Source organism: Cetorhinus maximus, unplaced genomic scaffold (genome assembly GCF_964194155.1).
Source record: "Cetorhinus maximus unplaced genomic scaffold, sCetMax3.hap1.1 HAP1_SCAFFOLD_392, whole genome shotgun sequence".
Classification (NCBI taxonomy): Eukaryota; Metazoa; Chordata; class Chondrichthyes; order Lamniformes; family Cetorhinidae; genus Cetorhinus; species Cetorhinus maximus.
Window position 1 is genome coordinate 359,272 of NW_027596338.1, and position 20,399 is coordinate 379,670.

Genomic DNA, 20,399 nt, shown 5'->3' on the forward strand with positions numbered 1-20,399 from the left:
ACACTACAGTGTTTAATGGTTTTAATCGCAATTGTCTTCAGTTGCCTCAATTAAATCCCAATCATCTTCAACAACTGACTTTCCAAGAGCGTCTTTTAAACCCCTCAACTGATCTGTCATTGCCACACACTGCCAAAATTTATTTTTCCTTTAAATAAATTGTTCGTTATTTCCCTGTCAGTCCAACATTCTACTTTTCTGTGTATCTGACTCTCCTCCTCTCTGCATCTCTCTCCATCGGACAAACTCTACCTCTGCATTTGGAGACATAATATTTCTGTTTACGAACAGAAGGCCATTCAGCTCCTCGAGCCTGCTCGGCATTTACTAAGAGGATTGTTGGCCTGCCCATCAACTTCAGTACCTTACCTCCATTTTCCTTAATCAACAAAAATAAAACAAACTCCCAGGAATGGAGTTCAAATGCACGTGAGCATACGTTTATTCAATTTTATGCCCATTACCTCAATCACTTGGCCATCCTGCTTCACTGGAATTACCTGCCTAGTGTTCAATCAGCCAGATGGTTAGTTGGTTTCTGTCAAAATGTTACCCATCCCTATCCTCATCTTGGAGCATATTGTGTTATGGTCATCAATGCCTAGATGCTCACCTGCCTTTACTTCTCACCCTGATTAGTTTCATTCCTCATTACTTTGCTGTTTGTTTTTGCATTTTGCTTTATAAAGGCATCCAGTGTACATTATGGGAACTTCATTCCCTTAGCGCCTTTACATACTACTTCCAGCGAAGTAATATTAGTTAGTGCAAGCCCCGTGATTATAAATCTGTTTGTTAGTAAATCCCTTGAATTGTCTGCAAATTTCTTTCTTAACTCCCTTCAGGACACACATGAATTCAAAGCTAGAGATGTGGAAATAAAGAGCTACAGAGTGACACAAAGACACACAAAGAGAGCGAGGAAAATACAGAGAGAGAGAGAATCCTGATAGCGAGTTTTATTCTAACGGTTAGCACTGCACTCAGTATAATGAATTCAGTCCCATCTTCTGGTTCCGATTCTCACTCTGTCTCTCAAGAACAATAAAGAAGGAAAAACGAGCATTTATACAGCGTCTTTCATGACATCAGAACTTTACAAAATACTTTACAGTCAAAGAAGGTTTTCGAGTGCCTATATGTGGGAAACACGACAGGCAATTTACCACGTCAAACTCCCACAAACAACATAGTGATAATGACCAGGTTATCTACTTCAGTGATGTTGATTCGGGGGGTAACGAAAAATGACATATGTCGGACAACCTGTCAGTCTGTCATCGAAGCTGCCATTTCCACTCATAGGGTGCAGAGATGTAAATTCCTGTGCATTTTTCAGGCGGCTGCCTCATGTATCTCCACTGTTCACACGGAGGGTGAATTGTGCCCAACACCATGTGGCCTAGGATTTATGAAGTTAATGCTGTGGGCCTGACTCTCTGTTGCTGGTGTCTTTCTTAATCTGATAACATGCTGCCTTTCATCTGTTTGACACCGATATTCACAATCATTCAACCCACTGAGGAAATGGGGCCCGTGTTTCAGGATCCACCGAGCATCACGGTGAGTTACAGAGGCAGTGTGACTTTCAACTGCAATTATTCGACATCACACATTTATCCTTCCTTTCTCAAGTATTTTCAGTACCCAGAGCGAAAACTTCAATATATATTGGAAATAAATTGAGTTCCAGAAAAACATGACACAAAACTATAACAATTTTTATAATATTATGGTGGTTTATTGTAAAGTAGGTTTATGGGGGTGGGTGTGTACGATTCTGTCTGCATGATTTAGTTAAATGGGTGTCAGATAGACTGCAAGCTTGAAATTATCGAAATGAGTGAGGTGTAGAAGGGTGCGTGTAATGTTAATGAGTAAATATGGATGAGGTCTTAGCACATACGGTGTGAAGGAAAGTTGCATTTTAGATAAGTGAAGGAATGGTTTGGATTTCAAAGAGTTGGTCGGATGTTTACAACTGGCAAGATAACCAAGACATGCAGCGTGCTTATTTTTCCCAAAAGGAAAGATGTCACACAGGCAACATGAAATGTTTTATATTATGGTGAAAGTAAATTTGCAAATACGTATGGAACAATGGAATTTACAGATCAAGGAGAGAGAAGCATATATAGAAGGGACTGAAAGGCTTTGTTGGGGGCGGGGTGTATGTAAGATCTAACAGGAGTGTGTGAAACAGCCTTGGGAAGCCTCCAGCCACATGAGCAAAAGTCTACTATGTCCAGTAGCTAAAGTTGGGTAAAACCCTTTGGAATTCTATTGTCGACTGGGTGCTTTGCTGGCTTGTTTTTTTAAATTTAAAATCTATTTAGGAATGTTCCCTAAAGGGGATGTGTAGTCGAAAATCAGGTAAATTAGGAAGTTTGATATTTGTTATAGTATTAATTGACTCCAATCTTATGTGTGTGCTTGAAATTTTTCATTTGTTAATAAATGCTTAAATTTAGTTTTTTTTTAATCTCTAAAGGTACTAGTGGACTCATTACTTCTGAATTCAGTGCACAAAACTTCTCACAATAAAAACAAATTGCAAAACAGTTGTGGTCATGTGGCCAAGTTTCCCTTGTAGATTTGGTCCGTCTGTCACACATCACCTGCCACGTCATAACAAACGCATTTGGGAAGCGTCTGCTCTATGGTACCTTTCATAAAGCTGCAAGAACGGTCACCTTAACCTTTCACTAGGCGAAATTGTCTGACAACGCTGTGTATAGCTATGTCATAGAAAACACAACGTCACCAGACCACAACAGGCCCGTACAAAAAGTTCTCCCTGTCTTTCCAATGTGACATCCTGACTCCACACAATATGTAGTTGTTTGGAAGCCTCGCCCCCACCGCCACCCCCCACAACACCCCGCCCCCCACCACCCCCCCTCCCCCCCACCTCTCAACCACCACCCCCCACAAGCTAAGTGATGTACATTCTGTTAAAGTTACTCGACAGTTATCTATATCTGGTTCTGTTTCTCGCCAGTTAGTCTTTCTCCACCTCTCCGGGTATGTTCTGCTCATCTCTCTGTGTGACTTTCTTCATGCCTGTCTGTCATTCTCTCTCTGCAATAACAATTTAACAAGTCCCTCGACCCAGACATTCCTCAATAACTTTGATATTTGATTTCCTTCAGCTGTTCATGTAATTGGCTTTTGAAAGGCATGTTCGAATCTGCCTTTTCCACACTCTTGTCTGATTGTGGTCTTAACGCCGTTTTCCTGCCAGCCGCCTATAACCTTTCATCCCATTTCGGTCAAAAACCTGTCCAACCCAGCCTTGGGTATGTTCAATGACAGTCTCTACTACTCTCTGCGTGGAAAATTATCAATAAACGCCTCTAAGAGACGTAATTTTTGCTCAAAACTGTTTTGTTGGAGACTTCTTATTTTGACTTTGTGCCCCAGTTCTCGCTTCCCCGATCTCAGCATCTATTCTCTGACTCTGCTGAGAACCGCATATGTTTCCAAAACATCACCTCTCATTCTTCAAAACTCCAATGTGTATAGGCCCAACCAGGTCAACTTTTCGTCAGAAGTCAACTCCTTGTTCCCAGGAACCATCCTATTGAACCTTATCTAAACAACCTCCATGCCGTTATGATACTCCTTAAATAATGACACCAAAACTGTACAATGTACCTTAAATGTGGTCTCATCAACTCTCTGTGTAGTTGCAATATTCTAAAACAGTCTCTCCAATGCTCACATTTTGTGACTCATGTACGAGGACACCCAGATACCTGGGTGCTGTGTCAATCTGTAGTTCCTCGCCAGACATTCCGAATTTCTATTCATACCAGCAGCGTGAAAGAGAGACAGAGAGAAAGAAAGAAAGAGGCAGTGGGAAAGGAAGAGTGAGACAGAGAAAATGAGACAGGGAGAGAAAAAGATGAGGTGAGGGACAGAGAAAGAAGCAGGGAGACCGAGAAAAAGATATATATATGTCATAAAATAGACATGCGTCTGATCAGTGAGGGCATGTGGTGCGAACAGAATGAGGGTAATGGTGTGACGAAGAGAATAATAAACTATGTGGGATGCATGGACGGATGGATGGGTTGTCGGATGGATGGATCGATGGAAGATTGATGGACGGATGGATGGGCGGATGGACGGAAGGACAGATGGATGGAAGGATGGATGGATGAACGGATGGACGGTTGGACATATGGGCGGATGGACGCATGGAAGGATGGGCGGATGGATGGATGGACCGATGGATGGAGGGGCGGGCGGATGGACGGATGGACGGAGGGACGGACAGATGGATGGATGGATGGATGAATGGATGGATGGATGGATGGATGAACGGACAGATAGATGGACGGACGGCCTGATACATGAAAGGATGGCTGGACGTGCAGATGACTGGACAGGAGTGAAAGTGAGTGAGGGATGGATAGCTGGATGGATCTAATCGATTGCTCATTTTAATTTGGATGAAGTTTACAACTGCCTTCCTTAAACTTCGATACTTGGGCCAGTGATTTATGCATAATAATTATATGTAAACCGTAATCCAGTAAACATAGAAACATAAAAAATAGGAGCAGGGGATGCCCATTCGGCCCTTCGAGCCTGCCCCGCCATTCACGATGAACATGGCTGATCATCCAACTCAATAGCCTGCTACCGCTTTCTCCCCATATCCTTGAATCCCTTTCGCCCCAAGAGCTATATCTAAGTCCTTCTTGAAAATATTCAATGCTTTGGTCTCAACTACTTTCTGTGGTAGCGAATTCCACAGGATCACCACTCTCTGGGTGAATAAATTTCTCCTCATCTCATTCCTAAATGGTCTATCCCGTATCCTCACACTGTGACCCCTGGTTCTGGACTCCCCCACCATCGGAGACATCTTCCCTGCATCTACACTGTCAAGTCTTGTTAGAATTTTATAGGTTTCTATGAGATCCCCCCTAATTCTTCTGAATTCCAGTGAATATAATCCTAACGGACTCAATCTCTCCTCATATGTCAGTCCCGCCTTCCCAGGAATCAGCCTGGTAAACCTTCGCTGCACTCCCTTCCTCAGATAAGGAGACCAAAACTGCACACAATATTCCAAGTGTGGTCTCACCAAGGTCCTGTATAAGTGCAGCAAGACATCCCTGCTCCTCTACTCGAATCCTCTCGCAATGAAGGCCAACATACCATTTGCCTTCTTTGCCGCCTGCTGCACCTGCATGGTACCTTCAGCGACTGGTGTACGAGGATACCAAGGTCTCGTTGCACATTCCACTCAAGTTATAGCCATATAAGCATAATAATGTAATAACCTATCCGCTGGTATAGTTACTCAGATTTTGCAGATGACAGGGGTCTCAGTTTGTAATAAACAATGAGGCAGACGGTAACAAACCTCAGGAGGACGTGGAGATTCCAATTTGCCAGGCACATACCAGATTGAATTTAAGCTGGAGAAGTGTGAAGTGATGCATTTTGGTGGGATGAATGAGGATATCTGATATAAACTAAATGCTGCAAGTTGATCGGCGCTGTAGGAACAGAGAGATGGATATGATGTAATGTGCACAATAGTTTGAAGTTGGTAGTGAAGGCTGAGACTTCTCTCAATAACATTTTAAATTCTTGGTTTTTTCCAAGAGGATCAGGATGCTATGCTAAACATTTCTACCAAGCTGGTAAGGCCTCAGTTGGACTGTTGTGTACAAATATTGGAACCACATTTGATGAATGATTTGAGCGTCTTGGAGAAGGTGTGGGAGAGATTTATTGGGAAGGTACAACTGATGAGGGGCTTTAGATTTTGGAGAGACTGGAGAATCTGCGGCTGTTCTGTGTAGAACTTAAAAGATTGAGAGAATGTTTGATGGAGATATTGACAAATATGAGTTGTTTTGGTTGAATAAATAAGGGAAGTTGCATCCAGCAGCGGAAAGCTCCGTAATCAGAGGACTTGGATTGTAATTAAATTGCAAAAGAATCAGAGGCACCCTGAGCAGCCATTTATTTACACATTGAGTTTTTGTGTTGTGGAATGCGCTGCCGGATAGGTTGGAGGAAGCATTTTCAATATCAACTGTCAAAAACATAATTGGGTAACTACTTGAAATGGAAACCTTTGCAAGGCAAAGGGGAGTGAACAGTGGAGTGGGTGCAATTTTACACCTCTGCCAAAGAGACTGCACAGACACGATGTACTGAATGGCCTCATTTTATAATGGTGGGATGAAGGAAGGGAACGAGTATCCATTAATGTCTCCAATATCTAAACATCCATTTGCTTTCTGTTCATTAACTATTCGAAGGTCTGTGCAGCGCGTGTGGGAGGCCGAATCTCTTCAACACTCCGAATGTCTGGTCGTTTTTTCAGGTTAACCCTGACAGATGTAGAGCTGAGTGACAGTGGAATTTACTACTGTGTGCTGAATATTCAGTGATACAAACTAATTCAGGCCCCGTACGGAAACTATGGCTGGGTTGCAATATAACCTGAATGGTGGGAGTTCAGTTTGTGAACACTGAATCTTCACCTCTGACAGCACCAGAATCAGAAACCGCCGGTTTCCGGTTGTAAATTTGAATCCGGAGTTTAAAAGGTTAATTGGCAGTTTGCGAATGTTTCAGATTCTGAACAAAAAAGGGAGAACTGTAACTTTCTGTTGGAAACAATGAGAGAAGAGCCTGTTATAGGGAAAGCGAAAGACAAGGAAAAGTAGAAAGAAAGATAGAAAGTGAGAGACAGAGGGAGAGAAAGGGAGGAAAATATGCCGAGACACTGAGAAAGATACAGAGGATGGAGACAAATATTGACGAGGAGAACAGAAAGTCTGTGTGTGTGTGTGTTTTTTTGAGAGAGCGAGTGAGAGAGAGGGGGCGAGAGAGATTGTGAGAGACAACGGAGGGTGCCACAGCCAAAGGCAGAAATTTAGAAAGAGGAGATAGCGATTGACAAAAGGAGAGAGGCACAGACAGAGACGGGGACAGATTTAGAAAGATATAGAGGCAGAGAGAAACATGCAGACAAAAAGAGAGAGCCCGCAGCTCATTCTATAAAATCCTCCGGTTCAATTTCTGATGTCCAGCAAATTGTGTTTTAATTCTGTCCCATTGTGTGATTTCAATGTGACTAAATCCGGTTCTGCTGATCAACGAACATCGAACTGTCAGCGACCGCACTGCTCGTTTAACTGTTCTGTGTGGAATTAAGAAACTGAACAGTGAAAACGGTTAACAGCTGCACGTCTCTCAGGCATTGAGGTTAGAAGGTTAGAACATGTGGTTGTTAAGAGCAGCAGTCTCTAGCATTCCCCCCTCATCTCCTTTTATTTATTAATTTTTCTTATTGAACAATAAGAAAATGGGGAGGTGTAGCACAGAAATAGGAGGGGTTCATCCACCCGCCCATTGTGTGACATTGTTTTGTTAAATACTACAGTATTTAATGTGTTTAATCCTAATTGCCTTCAATTAAATCCCAAGTCTTCAAGCATCAATAACTGGCTTTCCAAGATCGTCTTCTAAACCCCTCAACTCATCCATCATTGTCACACACTCTGCCAAAATGTCTTTTTTAAAATAAATTGTTCGTTATTTCCCTGTCAGCCCATCATTCTCTTTTTCTGTGTCTCTGACTCTCCCCGTCTCTGCATCTCTCTCTTTCGGCCAAAACCTACATCAGCATCTGGAGACATGATATTTCTGTATAGGAACAGGCGAAGGCCATTCAGCCCCTCGAGCCTGCTCGGCATTTACAAAGTTGGTCTGCCCATTAACTTCATTAACTTACCATTTTCCTTAATCAACAAAAATAGGAGCAGCACTGGGAAACAAACTCCCAGGAATGGAGTTCAAAAGCACGTGAGCATTTGTTTGTTGAATTTCATGTTCATTACCTCAATCAATCGACCATCCCGCTTCAATGGGATTACCTACCCACCGTTCAATCAACCAGATGGTTAGTTGGTTTCCACCAAAACTTTATCCATCCCTATCCTCATCTTAAAGCATATTATGTTATGGTCAGCAATGCCAAGGTGTTCCCCTGCCTTTACTTCTCTTCCTGATTTGTTTCATTCCCCATTACCTTGCTGTTTTTTTTTACGTTTGGCTTTATAAAGACAACAGTGCACATTGTAGGAACTCAATTCCCTTCGCCCCTTTACCTACTTCTTTTGGGGAAATAATACTAGGTAGTGCATCCCTATTATTAATATTCTGTTTGCTACTATATTCTTTAATTTGCCTGCATATTTCTTTTTTCAACTCCCTTCAAGACACACATCAATTCAGTGATAGAGAGATAGAAATAAAAAAGCTTCAGATTGACACAAATACAAAGAGAGAGAGGAAGAGAGAGAGAGATGGGGCCCGTGTTTCAGGGTCCACCGAGCATCATGGTGAGTTATGGAGGCAGTGCAATTCCCACCTTGTTCAGCTTTTCGTACAGCTATCTCCATGCTCTGTATCACTGTGTGTCTGTATTCCCATCATGTTCAGGTTTTTGTACAGCTCTGTCCGTGCTCTGTATCACTGTGTGTCTGTATTCCCATCATGTTCAGGTTTTTGTACAGCTCTCTCCGTGCTCTGTATCACTGTGCTTTCCGCCGACTCAGTGCACAGTAATACATAGCGGAGTCGCTCAATTGTAGTTTGGAGATCTTTAGCCGGCGGCTTTTCTCGGCAGGATCGATAAAAGCAGAAATTCTACCCCCGGCAGCGTTTTCTTTATTCTCCTCTCCTGAAGTGTGTCTCTGAAGCAAATATTCCGGAGCCAGTCCTGGGGACTGACGGTACCAGTGTACTGTGTACTGACGGAGCCCTGAATATTCACAGCTTAGAGTAACGGTGTCACCGGCAGCAGAGGTTTGGAGATGCGGACTCCGGGATACCAGAGAACTGGAATCTGTAGGGTAAAAAATAAATATTATTGTTGGCTTAACCACTGTTTACCCGGGGGAATTTGTTAATAGCTCTTGATTTTGCGGAAATTGTCTTGACTTTGTGGCTGTTCGAACCGTATTCACGGTTATTAAATGTGGTCAAGATGATACATGAGGATAATCATTTATTTTACAAAGCAAATTCTTCCGACCTTTAATGCACGGTGAGAATGGATGGTAGGAGCAGATTCAACAGCAACTTTCAAAAGGATGATGGATCTGTGCAGGAACAGGAAAATAATGCGGGGAAAATACGGGAAAAATGCCTGGGTAGTGGGGACAATTGGGTTGGTCTTTTAAAAGGCCAGCCCATACATAAGTGCCCTACTTCCATCCTTCCGTGCAGTATGTTTCAATGAAGAACATTAAATTTCTATTTCTATTTTGCTTGGTGAGAGACAAACCCGAAGGAATGTTTTATTATCAATGACGTAATCAGCTTCCAAAAATAATTGATCGAGAATGACAAAGCTGCGTTGCATAACTGCGCACAGCAAGGTCCAACAAAAAGCGATGAGATTCATGATCCGATTGGGCCAAACTGATCGTGAACATCAATGGTCAAAGGTCAAATACATGCAATTCAACACTGCTCTGGAGTTTCAATCTGCCGTTCGTTCCATTTCCCTATTTTCATCCATCAACAGGATCCAATTTTCTCCATTTCCGTTTAATTTGAAATATTTCCATTCCGTTCCCCTTTATTTTTACATTTACTTTGTGCTGTTAGCGCTTCTTACAATCGTGGGAACTTGTCCCAAACTCTCTCAGCTGTCGGTTGGGTTCAGTCTGTTCACTTTCCACTGTGGTTTTGCTATTACTCACTGGGAGCTGCCTCTTCCCGCTCTCTGACAATTTCAATTCTTTCCGTCCATTGACTGATTCTCTCCGCGTTCTCTGAGCGGAGTTTTCTCTAAGTTTTACATTGTACAGGTTCTGCAGGAGATGAAAACGCTATTCGGTCCAGCTGAGTCATGGCTGTGTGTACACTTCAGATCAACCTGCCCCGCCCGAAAACTGACTCCCCATTTCTATCCAGCTCCCTGTGTCCGCCTGTCCCGCTCTCCCTCCTGTATTTTCAAGCCTTTCCCCAAATACATCATTACTATCTGCTCCCGGTGGCAGCAACTTTCAAATTCTGAAGGGTCTTTGTTTAAATTTATTTTTCTTAACATCCTGATTTGTTCTGTTAGTGAGGAGCATGTATTTGATGGCCCATTGCTCTGGAATCACCCACAAATAAACAGTAGCTCAACATCCAACCCCAGTGAACTCATTCATAATTTGAAAGATTTCTCCGAATTCTCCTCGGGGTTCTATGTTTCCCAGAGGATAGATGCCCAGCCTGCTCACCCTCTCCCGTGAAATGTCGATTGTTCCTTATTTCTTTTCTCAAAAGTGCAAGAAATCAAAGCAGATAATATAAGAAATAGAAGCAGGCGCCACCATGACACCTTTCAAACATTCTCTGCCATTCAATAATATCGTGGCTGATCTCCTTCTTCAACATCACATTCCCACACTGTCCCCATATCCCTTGATTCTTTTCAGAGTCCAAACATCTATCGAACACTGTCTTGAATACACTCAACACTGAGTGTAATCTGAAACTGTGACCCCTAGTTATAGGCTGCCCAGCCTGGAGAAACACCAACCCAGAATCTGCCAGTCAAGTCCCTTAAGAATGCTTTATGTTCCAATTATATCAACAGTTATTCCTCTAAACTCTAGGGAATATATGCTTCGACTACTTAATCGCTTCTCATAGGACAATCCCTTTAACTCAGGAAGCAGTCTGATGAACCTTTGTTCACTTCCTTCAAAGCGTGTAGATCCTTTCTTAATAATGAGTGCAAAATTTCACACAGCATCCAGACTGGGGTCCATTACAGTCTTTGCCGCTCACATTGATCTTGATGATCAATAAGTGACAAAACTGATTCATCTGCTCAGCTGGAGATAGATGGTAAACAGCAGGAGGTATCCTTGCCCATCTTTGACCAGATGCCATGAGACTTCATGGGGCCTGGAGCCAAATTGAGGACTCCCAGGGGCAACTCCCTGCAGACTGTATATCACTGTGCCGCTGTCTCTGGGCCTGTCCTGCTGGTGGCACAGGACACACACAGGGATAGTGAAGGTGGTCTATAAGGCATTGTCTATAAGGAATGATTCCGTGAGTGTGACCCTATCAGGCTGTTGCTTGTTAAACTGTGAGACAGCACTCCCAATTTTGGCACAAGCCTCCAGAGTTTGGAGGACATTGCTGGGTTTGGCTATGGTCATTTCGGGTGCCTGGGTCGATAGCAGGTGCTATGCCGAGTGGTGGGTCCGGGTTTCATTAGTTTTTATTTCAGGCTTCGTAACGATTTCATTCATCTGAGTGACTAGGCCATCAGTTCAGGGAGCATTGAAGAGTAAATTACATTGCTCTGTGTCTGGAGTCGCATTTGGGTTAGACCAGGTTCCATTCGCTAAAGGACATTAGTGAACCAGCAATGGTTTCATGATCATGAGCTTTAAATTGCACTGGTTTATATTATTTGATTTATAATTCGGCCAGTTGCTGTTGGTGGGGTTTGAACCCGAGATCCCAGCTCTTGGGCCTTGGCCTCTGGAATACTAGTCCAAAGGCATAACAACTAGACCACCCCCTCCCCAATGTGAACATTACGCTGGATAGTCTGTAACACATGGCGGTTTGGTGTCACTTACCGGCAGTGACAGCCAACACCGTCCCGGATCCATCTTCATAAGCATCTTTCGAAACGGTGCTCCCACATCTATATCTGTACTGAGCTTTACAGTAATAGGTGGCGGTGTCTTCAACTGTCAAATCTCGAATTTCCAGCGAAAATGTCTTTTCTGCTTTATTCACCGACACAACAAATCTCCCTCCGCTGGAGATCCTTTCCCGCTCTGTCCCGGTCTGGGTTTGTCTGAAGAAATGGCCGTTCTCTAAACTATGAGAATTACCATAGAAAACGCAAGTGATGATGAGAGACTGACACTCCTTTCTGGTCACCACTGCAGGGGTCTGTGTCACTGACTGACTGAAAGAGCCTAGAAATTAAACAGAGAGAGTTTAATGTACCATCAGAGCCGAACCACAGAACGGGGTTAAAACCCTAGATAGTGTCTGTAATTGGGATGGTCTCGGGCAGCTTTATATTAAATCCACACAATGTCGGTTTGTTTGATCTGTACTCACGGGGTAAACAGACACACAGGGTGAACACAAAGAGTATTCTTATCGTTATGCTGACCGGAGCTGAGGGTTTATATGACGGGGAGTAGGAGACTGCAGCCCCAGACTGGTCTGGGAGGCCGGACCTCAGAGCTGGACTGAAAGACCTTAGAGGGTAGAGTTTCTTTGCAGAGGACAGTGTCCCGCGGAGCATTGACGGGCCACACGGTTCCCATCTCTCTGGTCCTGTGTTGCGTGATAAAGTGACATATTTAGAAATGGAAACTGCAGTTTCATGCTGCTTCATTGGGGTCAATAAGCCTGATGTGAAGCCCCCTCTCCTATTTTTCTGATGTACAGTGTCCTGCGGGGTTGGAGGGGTGAGTTGGGGTTGTTTCCGTTAGTGAAGTCTACCACCCTCATTCCCCCACAGTAATGAGCTGGTAGATTCGTCCATGTGTGTTTGGTAAGTGGTATTTTATGAGGGTGGGATGTGGGATATTCCCTCCTTCCCCAATATTATTCCAACTGTCATGAAAAAACAGAATGTGCTGGAAAAAACTCGGTAAGTCTGTCAGCATCTGTGGAGAGTGAAACAGAATTAACGTTTCTTCAGAGCTGGCTGCGCCGGAAATTATTAAACATCTCTCTGAAATGCCTGGTGGGACTTCAGTTGAACGTCTGGTCTAAGCGAAGGAGCTTTAGATCAGCCGGTTCCAGCGACTGAGGATCAGGTTTCAATGTGAGACAGTCCAGTGACTTTGCAAATATTCAGGCAGAAGTACATAATGACCACAAAGAATGAACTCTCCACATCACCTGCCGCTGATCCCCAATGTGTAATCAAAGACATAAATCTCATCTGATTCATCGAAACAGTAAAAAAATACCTGAAAAGACCTCTTTGCTTCATACACATGTTTTGCACGTTAAATATTGTCCAATTTCCTTCTGATTTTGAATGCTACTGGCCTGATTCAGCGCAGAACAGCGCATGACATAAACATGTTTTGCCTCACAGCTACCAAAAATACAACTTGTATTTTAAAGCACATTTAATACAATGAAAGGTCCCTTCACCAGGTAGTGACAGTGATCTTCGTGAAACATGAATTCTGAGAGGGCGATGTGGCCGATCACCCGAATCACCGTCTGCAATGTGGGACCGCGGCTATATTTTGGCATCATGATTACCAACACTCAGATTGTAGCAGTTTAATTTTAAGAGGCCACGATTCTTTAAAAGTAATCGGAAGGAGAAATATTGACTGAACATTTTTCAATCAATATTCGATTGAAAAAAACATGATTTCTTCTATCAATAGTTTTCATTTTTCTCCAATTCCATTTATTTTGATATATTTACATTTAGTTTGATTTTCTTTCGACATTTCCTTTGTACAGTTTGCGCTTCTTGCATGGAAACGTAGCAATCGTGGGAACTTGTCCCAAACTCTCTCAGTTGCCGGTTGGATTCAGTCTGTTCAGTTTCCGGATTGGTTTTACTGTTACTCACTGGGAACTGCCTCTTCCGTCTCTCTGACAATTTCAATTCTTTCCGCACATTGACTGATTGGCGAGCTCTCTGGGCGGAGCTTTCGCTAAATTTCACTTAACACAGAATCATCCATTCGGCTCAAATGATTTATCCATGTGCATTTGCTGCGGACGGGTTGGTTCGGGGTTGCCATCCGCCCGAAATCTGATTGACCATTCCAGTCAGCTCCCTGAGTCAGTCTGTCCCGTTCTCCCTCCTGTATTTTCAAGTCTTTCCATAAATGTATCAATACTATCTGCTCCAACCACTCCCTGCGGCAGCAAGTTCCACAGCCTGACCTGCCTGCTTTTTATATTCCTTCTTCTTAACGTCTTTATTTGTTATTTTAGTGACTATCTTATATTTATGGTACATTGCTCTCGACACACCCACAAATAAACAGCGATTCCACAAACACCTCATTGAAATCCATTAATTATTTAAATGATTTCTGTGAATACTCCTCCTGCTTCTCTGTTCCCCAGAGACAAGAGGCCCGGCCTGTTCAACCTCTCCACAGAGATATGGATTGCTCCTGATTTCTTTTCTCAGAAATGTAAAAAATCTAAGAGTTTGATATAACAAACAGAAGCAGGAGCAGCCACATCACCTTTCAAATCTTTTCCTCCATTCAATAATATCCTGACTCATCTCCTAGCTCAACATCACTTTGCCGCAATGACCCCATATCCCTTGATTCTTTTAGCATCCAGAAATCCACTGAACACTTCCTTTCATACACTCAACCACTGAGCATACACAGTTCTCTGAAGTTGAGAATGTCAGCGATTCACAACAGTGGTTTGACTGAAGAAATATCTCTTCTTCTCCGTTCTAATGGCCTAATCCTTATTCTGAAACTATGACCCCTAGTTATAGGCTTCCCAGTCGGGGAAAACACCCACACGGAATCTATCCTGTCCTGGGTGTTAGATGTTCTCATGAAATTACATCTCATCCCTCTAAGCTCGAGCGAACATAGGCCCAGACTACTCAATCTCTTCTTTTTGGACAATCCCTTTATCTCAGGAATCAGTCCCATGAATCTTTGTTGCACTCCCTCCAAGGCAAGTAGATCCTTCCTTAAATAAAGAGACCAAAACTTTACTCAGAATTCCAGACTGGAGTCCATTACAGTCATTTCCTCCATACACGTCACCCAACACCCTGGGCTTGGATTGTACGTTGAATGGCGCAGAGATCATCCAATACTTCTCTCCCTTTCGATGAATTATTTATTGATGCTTCTAAATGAACATTCCCCCAGTTTATAATTGTTTCCTTATATTAATATTCTTCTTTATATGTTTAATACATCATGCTGACGGTCTCACTGCACTGTGCTGTTTTAATTCACAGTAACCAGGGATACAGATAAATTACAGCAATCCCATGTCTCAAACATCGACAGACAATATAGAGAATTGTCTGCAGTTCCAAACTTTCACATTCGGTCTGAGGGCGGAAAATATGGTTATATGAAGGCAATGGAAAAAATGGCGGGGACAATGTCACTAATTTCAGTCACTGATTGTCTAATAATAAAATTCCATCTGGACCCACATCAGGACCTCTTTTATCTGGAGTCCGTTGTGTCACCCTCCCGTTTCTCTCCCGGGTCAGGTACAGAACGAGCCGTTGCAGGTATCCGAACTGGTCGCAGTTGTGTTGAGTTTATTGACCCGGTGCTTCATTCACATTGCGCGGCTCGGACTGCAATCTGCTGCCCAAGAGAGAGCTCTGTGACCCCGCTCCCGGGCTCTAAGGGACAGACAGAGCTCCCTCGATCACAGTTAACACCGGGAGTGGAGTCCGGATTGTCAACAATCTGCGCTCATTCAAAGCGATTCAGAGTGTGAGAGTCCGTGATGTTGATGTTGTCCTCGATGTGCCCGTTAAACCAATAATGGTCCCGATTCCGTCAACACACACATCCCACCCAAACTCCACTGATATCAATAATAAACTGTCGGTGAACATTACCCGGGACAGGCTGTAACCCGGCGGGGTTTGGAGTCACTTACCGGCTGTGACAGTCACCACCGTCCCGCATCCATCCGCATATTTGGTATACCTCCACAGTGACACCGCTCACAGTCTCCCCGGTACAACAACCACCGACACCTCAACCTGCCGGGAAATCATCATCAGACAGTATAAGCTGCTCAATTATTCAGCGGGTTTAAATAAATAAACAATATTCAATGTTTGAACGTCTCTGTCGGTTCAAACTGTTCTTTGTGAGGCCCTGAGCTCTGAGTAAATGGTCCTGGGAACGAAATGTTCGCTTCATGTAAACCAACAAAAATATCAAAGAAAGATAACTGAATGGTGGAAATTACAATGAAATGTAACCAGGTTCCAGCGATAATAACATCAACCCGACAATTCACCATCTTTGCCTAAGTAATTTATATTTTAATTGTACAGAGGTATTTGCTCAGGTTTCTCACGTTGTGAGTTCCCCATACGCTCACACAGTGTTACAAGTCAGTTTAAACTCCCCTGGGACCTTGGTGAGATGTGGGGACTTTAGTTAAACAGATGGGACTGTGGTTCCCCTTTCCAGCTGTTAGACGAGGATCACATCTGGTGTTCGGGGCTTGTAATCGGGATCAGTCATTCCCAATCCCCATTCACTGACACCAATCCCGGGAAAGACATCACCATCCGCACACACTCGGCAGTTATAAAGCTCAAGATGTTAACGGCAATAACCCAATCTCATTATAAACTAGACTGTGGGGCAGACAGTGTGAAGCAGAACTGTGGGGGTTTAACTGCAGATTAACTCCGCTTTTTCTTTTGTTTCTGTGATAATCTGCAGTAAGAGTTTTTGTATCGCGGGAAGCCGAGACCCATCACTGTGCGCTGCCGTACTGAGCTTTACAGTAATAGATGGTGGTGTCCTCAACTCTCACATTCCGAATTTCCAGCGAAAATGTCGTTTGTGGTTTATTCACCGACACAACAAATCTCCCCCCGCTGGAGATCCGCTCCCGCTCTGTCCCGGCCTGGGTTTGTCTGAAGAAATGTCCCCCTTGAAAATAATTCCGCGAAGCACCGGAGAAAACACAGGTGATGGTCAGAGACTGACACTCCTTTCTGGTCACCGCTGCCGGGGTCTGTGTCACTGACTGACTGAAAGAGCCTGGAAATTAAACAGAGAGAGTTTAATGGACCATCAGAGCCGAACTACAGAACGGTTAAAACCCCAGACAATGTCTGTAATTGGGATGGGCTCGGGCAGCTTTATATTAAATCCACACAATGTCGGTTTGTTTGATCGGTACTCACGGGGTAAACAGACACACAGGATGAAAACAAGAAGGATTCCCATCGTTCTGCTGCCTGGAGCTGAGGGTTTATATGACGGGGAGTAGGAGACTGCAGCCCTGGACTGCATTGGGAGACCGGACCTCAGAGCTGGACTGAAATACTTTAGGGGGATCGAGTTGATTTGCACAGGGCAGATCCGCTGAGATTATTGATGGGCCGCACGGTTCCCGGGTCGCTGGCTAAGTGTTGTGTGAATAAGAGACAGTTTTATAAAAGGAGGCTGCAATTTTCTGACTCTACATTTGGATTGTGATCCGGATGTGAAAGCCCCTCCCACAATACTCTGGTGTACAGGGGTGGGGGAGGGGAGCTTTTCTTTCTGCCAGTTGTGCTGCCGCCTTCCTTTCCCCACAGAGATGGACTGGGAGGTCGGTGCATGTGTTTGTATTGGGTGGTGTTTGTTAAAGGTGGAATGTGGGCCCAGGGCACCAGGAGAATCCCCCCGCCCCGCTCCTATTCCAATATTCTGGACATTGTTTAACATCGCCCTGAACGGACTGGCGGGACCTCAGTTAGACTCCTGATCTGAAGGTCGTCGCCTCAGACTCGGCATCTTTCCTGGCCCGGCAACTGGGGGCCAGGTTACAATATGAGGGAGTGCAGTGACATTACCAATATCCTGGCAGATATACACAACATACACAAAGACTAAGTAGCAGCTCGTTACCTTACTTGGCTAGGTGGCTAGTGTCTGCTTCGGAATAATGCCAATAGTACGGGATCTGGAAGCATAGGAACATACGAACAGGAGAAGGCCATTCAGCCCGTCGAGTCTGCTCCGCCATTCAATACAATCATGGCTGATCGAACACTTCAAAGTCTTTTTAAGCAGTAGTAATTCATGCATGCTCCAGCGTAATGCAAGCAGAAGCATGTGTAATGCCGAAATAAATGAGATTGGGTCTCATGTACCGTCAACAGAGACACAGGCTATTGTAATATAAAGAGTGACATTATATTGTGTAATACTGAGACAGGATGTTGCTTAACACTAATGGAGATGACCTCTTGCAATAAGAACTGAGATATGACCGAGGATCACATTGACAAAGATGCAATCTATTGCAAATAACTGATAAAAGGAACGAATGCAATATAAAGTGAGATGTGGTCTCGTGTAGTTCGATTAGGGCAGTGTCTAGTGTAATATAAACATAAGCATTAAAATGTTGTAGTCAGTAATAACAAAAATAGGGTCTCGTCTAACATAAGTGGAGGCATATCTAATGCAGTAATAGCTGAGACATCATCTAGTGTAACAGTGCAGTGCAGTAATAAATGAGGTGACCTCTGGTTTAATATAAACAGAGGGATTGTACCGTGCACTAATAAATGAGTATTGCTTCATCCTTGAGTAACTGTGTACAACCAGGCACTGAGCTCATGCACTGAGGTGGCCGTCACTCAAGTCACAATAAAGGTGCTCAGATTCCTATACCACAAGTTTGTTTTATTTTAACTTGCTGTTTTTTTCTGTTAGCTGTGTGCTAATGTTTGCCTTTGTTTCCCATTGTTTCCTTTAGCGTCATCCCCATTTTCCTGATTAAAATCTCCAGGATTCTCCAATTTTCATGCTTTCTGGTGTCACTGAGGAGTCTACAGACTGTGTGTGCGTCCCAGAACTTCAGTCAGCGTTAGTCTCTCTTGTCCATTTGTATTATACAGGGCAGTGATGATCCCTTTCCCGCAGTTCACAGCACCAAATGTCATATCGGAGAATAGCCATTATCAACTGTTTACTTTCTGTACATTTATAGTTATACATACATTTCTGCATCAATACCCTTTTGCTATTCTGTCCTCACCTCAGCATTATACATCTCTCTCTGTTAATATGTCTCTCTATCACTCAATGTAATCAATCTCACCTTCATTTATGCCCCTCTGTTAGTGTTTCTCTGCATTATCACCATACTGAGTCTCATTTTTATCAAACTCCCTATGCATCGCCCATCGTTCTTCGTCTCATCTTTATATTCGGCATTGTGTAGGTGTCTGAAAGCACACAGACAGACACAGGGCTAATCCGTAGACGAGGGACACATTCGCCTGTCACTGCTCAATCTTTCAAATCTTTGACTAGTGAGAGCAGACGGCACTGAAATAATTCACCATGGGGACCTCATTCGCTGATCTTCACAGCTAAATCTCTCAGGCCTTTAACCATTGAGGCCAGAGAGGCACTGAGCCGATATACGACGGTGATGGTGGAGGCGGCGGCAGAAGGTGGTGGTTTCACTCACTGACACCGGAATATTGTTCAGGTTTTAAACACTCGGTATAAAGTGTGGGACTGACCCAATGTGGAGCAGGCGGCACTCGCGTGCACAGGGACAATGTTCAGATCTTCCTTTCAATCACTGCCATCGCACGATTCAATAATTTTAACCCGCTCTGTCCTTTTCTACTTCCTGCTTGGATTTGTTAACTCGATTTATTTATATCATTTCTGCTTTCATTTATGCTCCTTTCTCTCCGTCTCCCTCTTCCGTTTACAATCCACAGGATCCCCCGCTGCCAGGCGGTGAGAAATTCTCCGTCTATTTACTGAATTCGCTGGACTTTCTTTATATAAGGAGCTGGGTTTGGGCGGCTGAGAGTAGTCGTGAGGTGCGGGGAGTCCCCTGGGGGTTCGGGGGTTCGGGGTGTCCCGTGGGGGGAGTTGGAATCTGAGAGGTGGGGGGACTCACTGGGAGTTCGGGGGTGTGGAAGGAGACTCGTGGGAGTCAGTGTGGCTCTGTACAAAGTTACCCAGAAGCTAGAAGTGGTTTTAATTCTAACTTTTCCTGGGCAAGACTTGGTATAGGACAATCGGAACCATTCAAGGTTTGCAATGTAAATTGTATTTTCTGTTTGTTCCCAGTACGGAGCAATTGCCCATGGGAAGTTTCCACATCCCGGACAATTGCCGTGCAAACCTTGCCTCGGAACTCCGGGCGGGGTGTTCCCCGGCGCATCTTTGGTGTATCTTCCACTTACACGGCCTTGGAGCTCGGAGGTCATGGCCCAACAGAATGTTGCGGTTTCTTGCTCCTTTAAGGAAGCTCCGCCTGAATCTGACACTAAGGCTGAATATTTGCCCTTGTTTCCCGGTGTTCGAGCGCCCTCTGCTGAGCATTAACTGAGCCGCTCGTTCTGGCATTTTGACAGGGATCCGCCGTATCTCTGCCGTGGGGCTTGTGCACAGAAATGCTCGGCTGCGTCGCAGATCAGAGCCTTAGCTCCGTTATCTTGGTATATCTGTTAAATGTAGAAGAGAATTGACCAACAATGTCTGTCTTCTTGTTTTCATTCTCACCGATCAGATTATTCGGGAGCTGTGGATGTTGCCCGGGCTGCTGACTATACCAGAACAAATGGTTATGGAGCAAAAATAAAAATAGCTGGAAAAATTCAGCAGGTCTGACAGCAT

General features: G+C 44.0%; 1 protein-coding gene across 1 annotated transcript; it reads right to left on the reverse strand.

Annotated features, from left to right (window-relative positions):
* Nucleotides 1–8,573: 8,573 nt before the first annotated feature.
* LOC144673599 (uncharacterized) lies at nucleotides 8,574–16,988 on the reverse strand. The gene is made up of 3 exons (XM_078535349.1): nucleotides 16,946–16,988; nucleotides 11,640–11,987; nucleotides 8,574–8,887 (listed from the first exon to the last, which is right to left on the reverse strand). The coding sequence occupies exons 1-3, from the start codon at nucleotides 16,986–16,988 to the stop codon at nucleotides 8,574–8,576; spliced, it is 705 nt and encodes a 234-aa protein (XP_078391475.1).
* Between the last annotated feature and the right edge of the window lie 3,411 nt (nucleotides 16,989–20,399).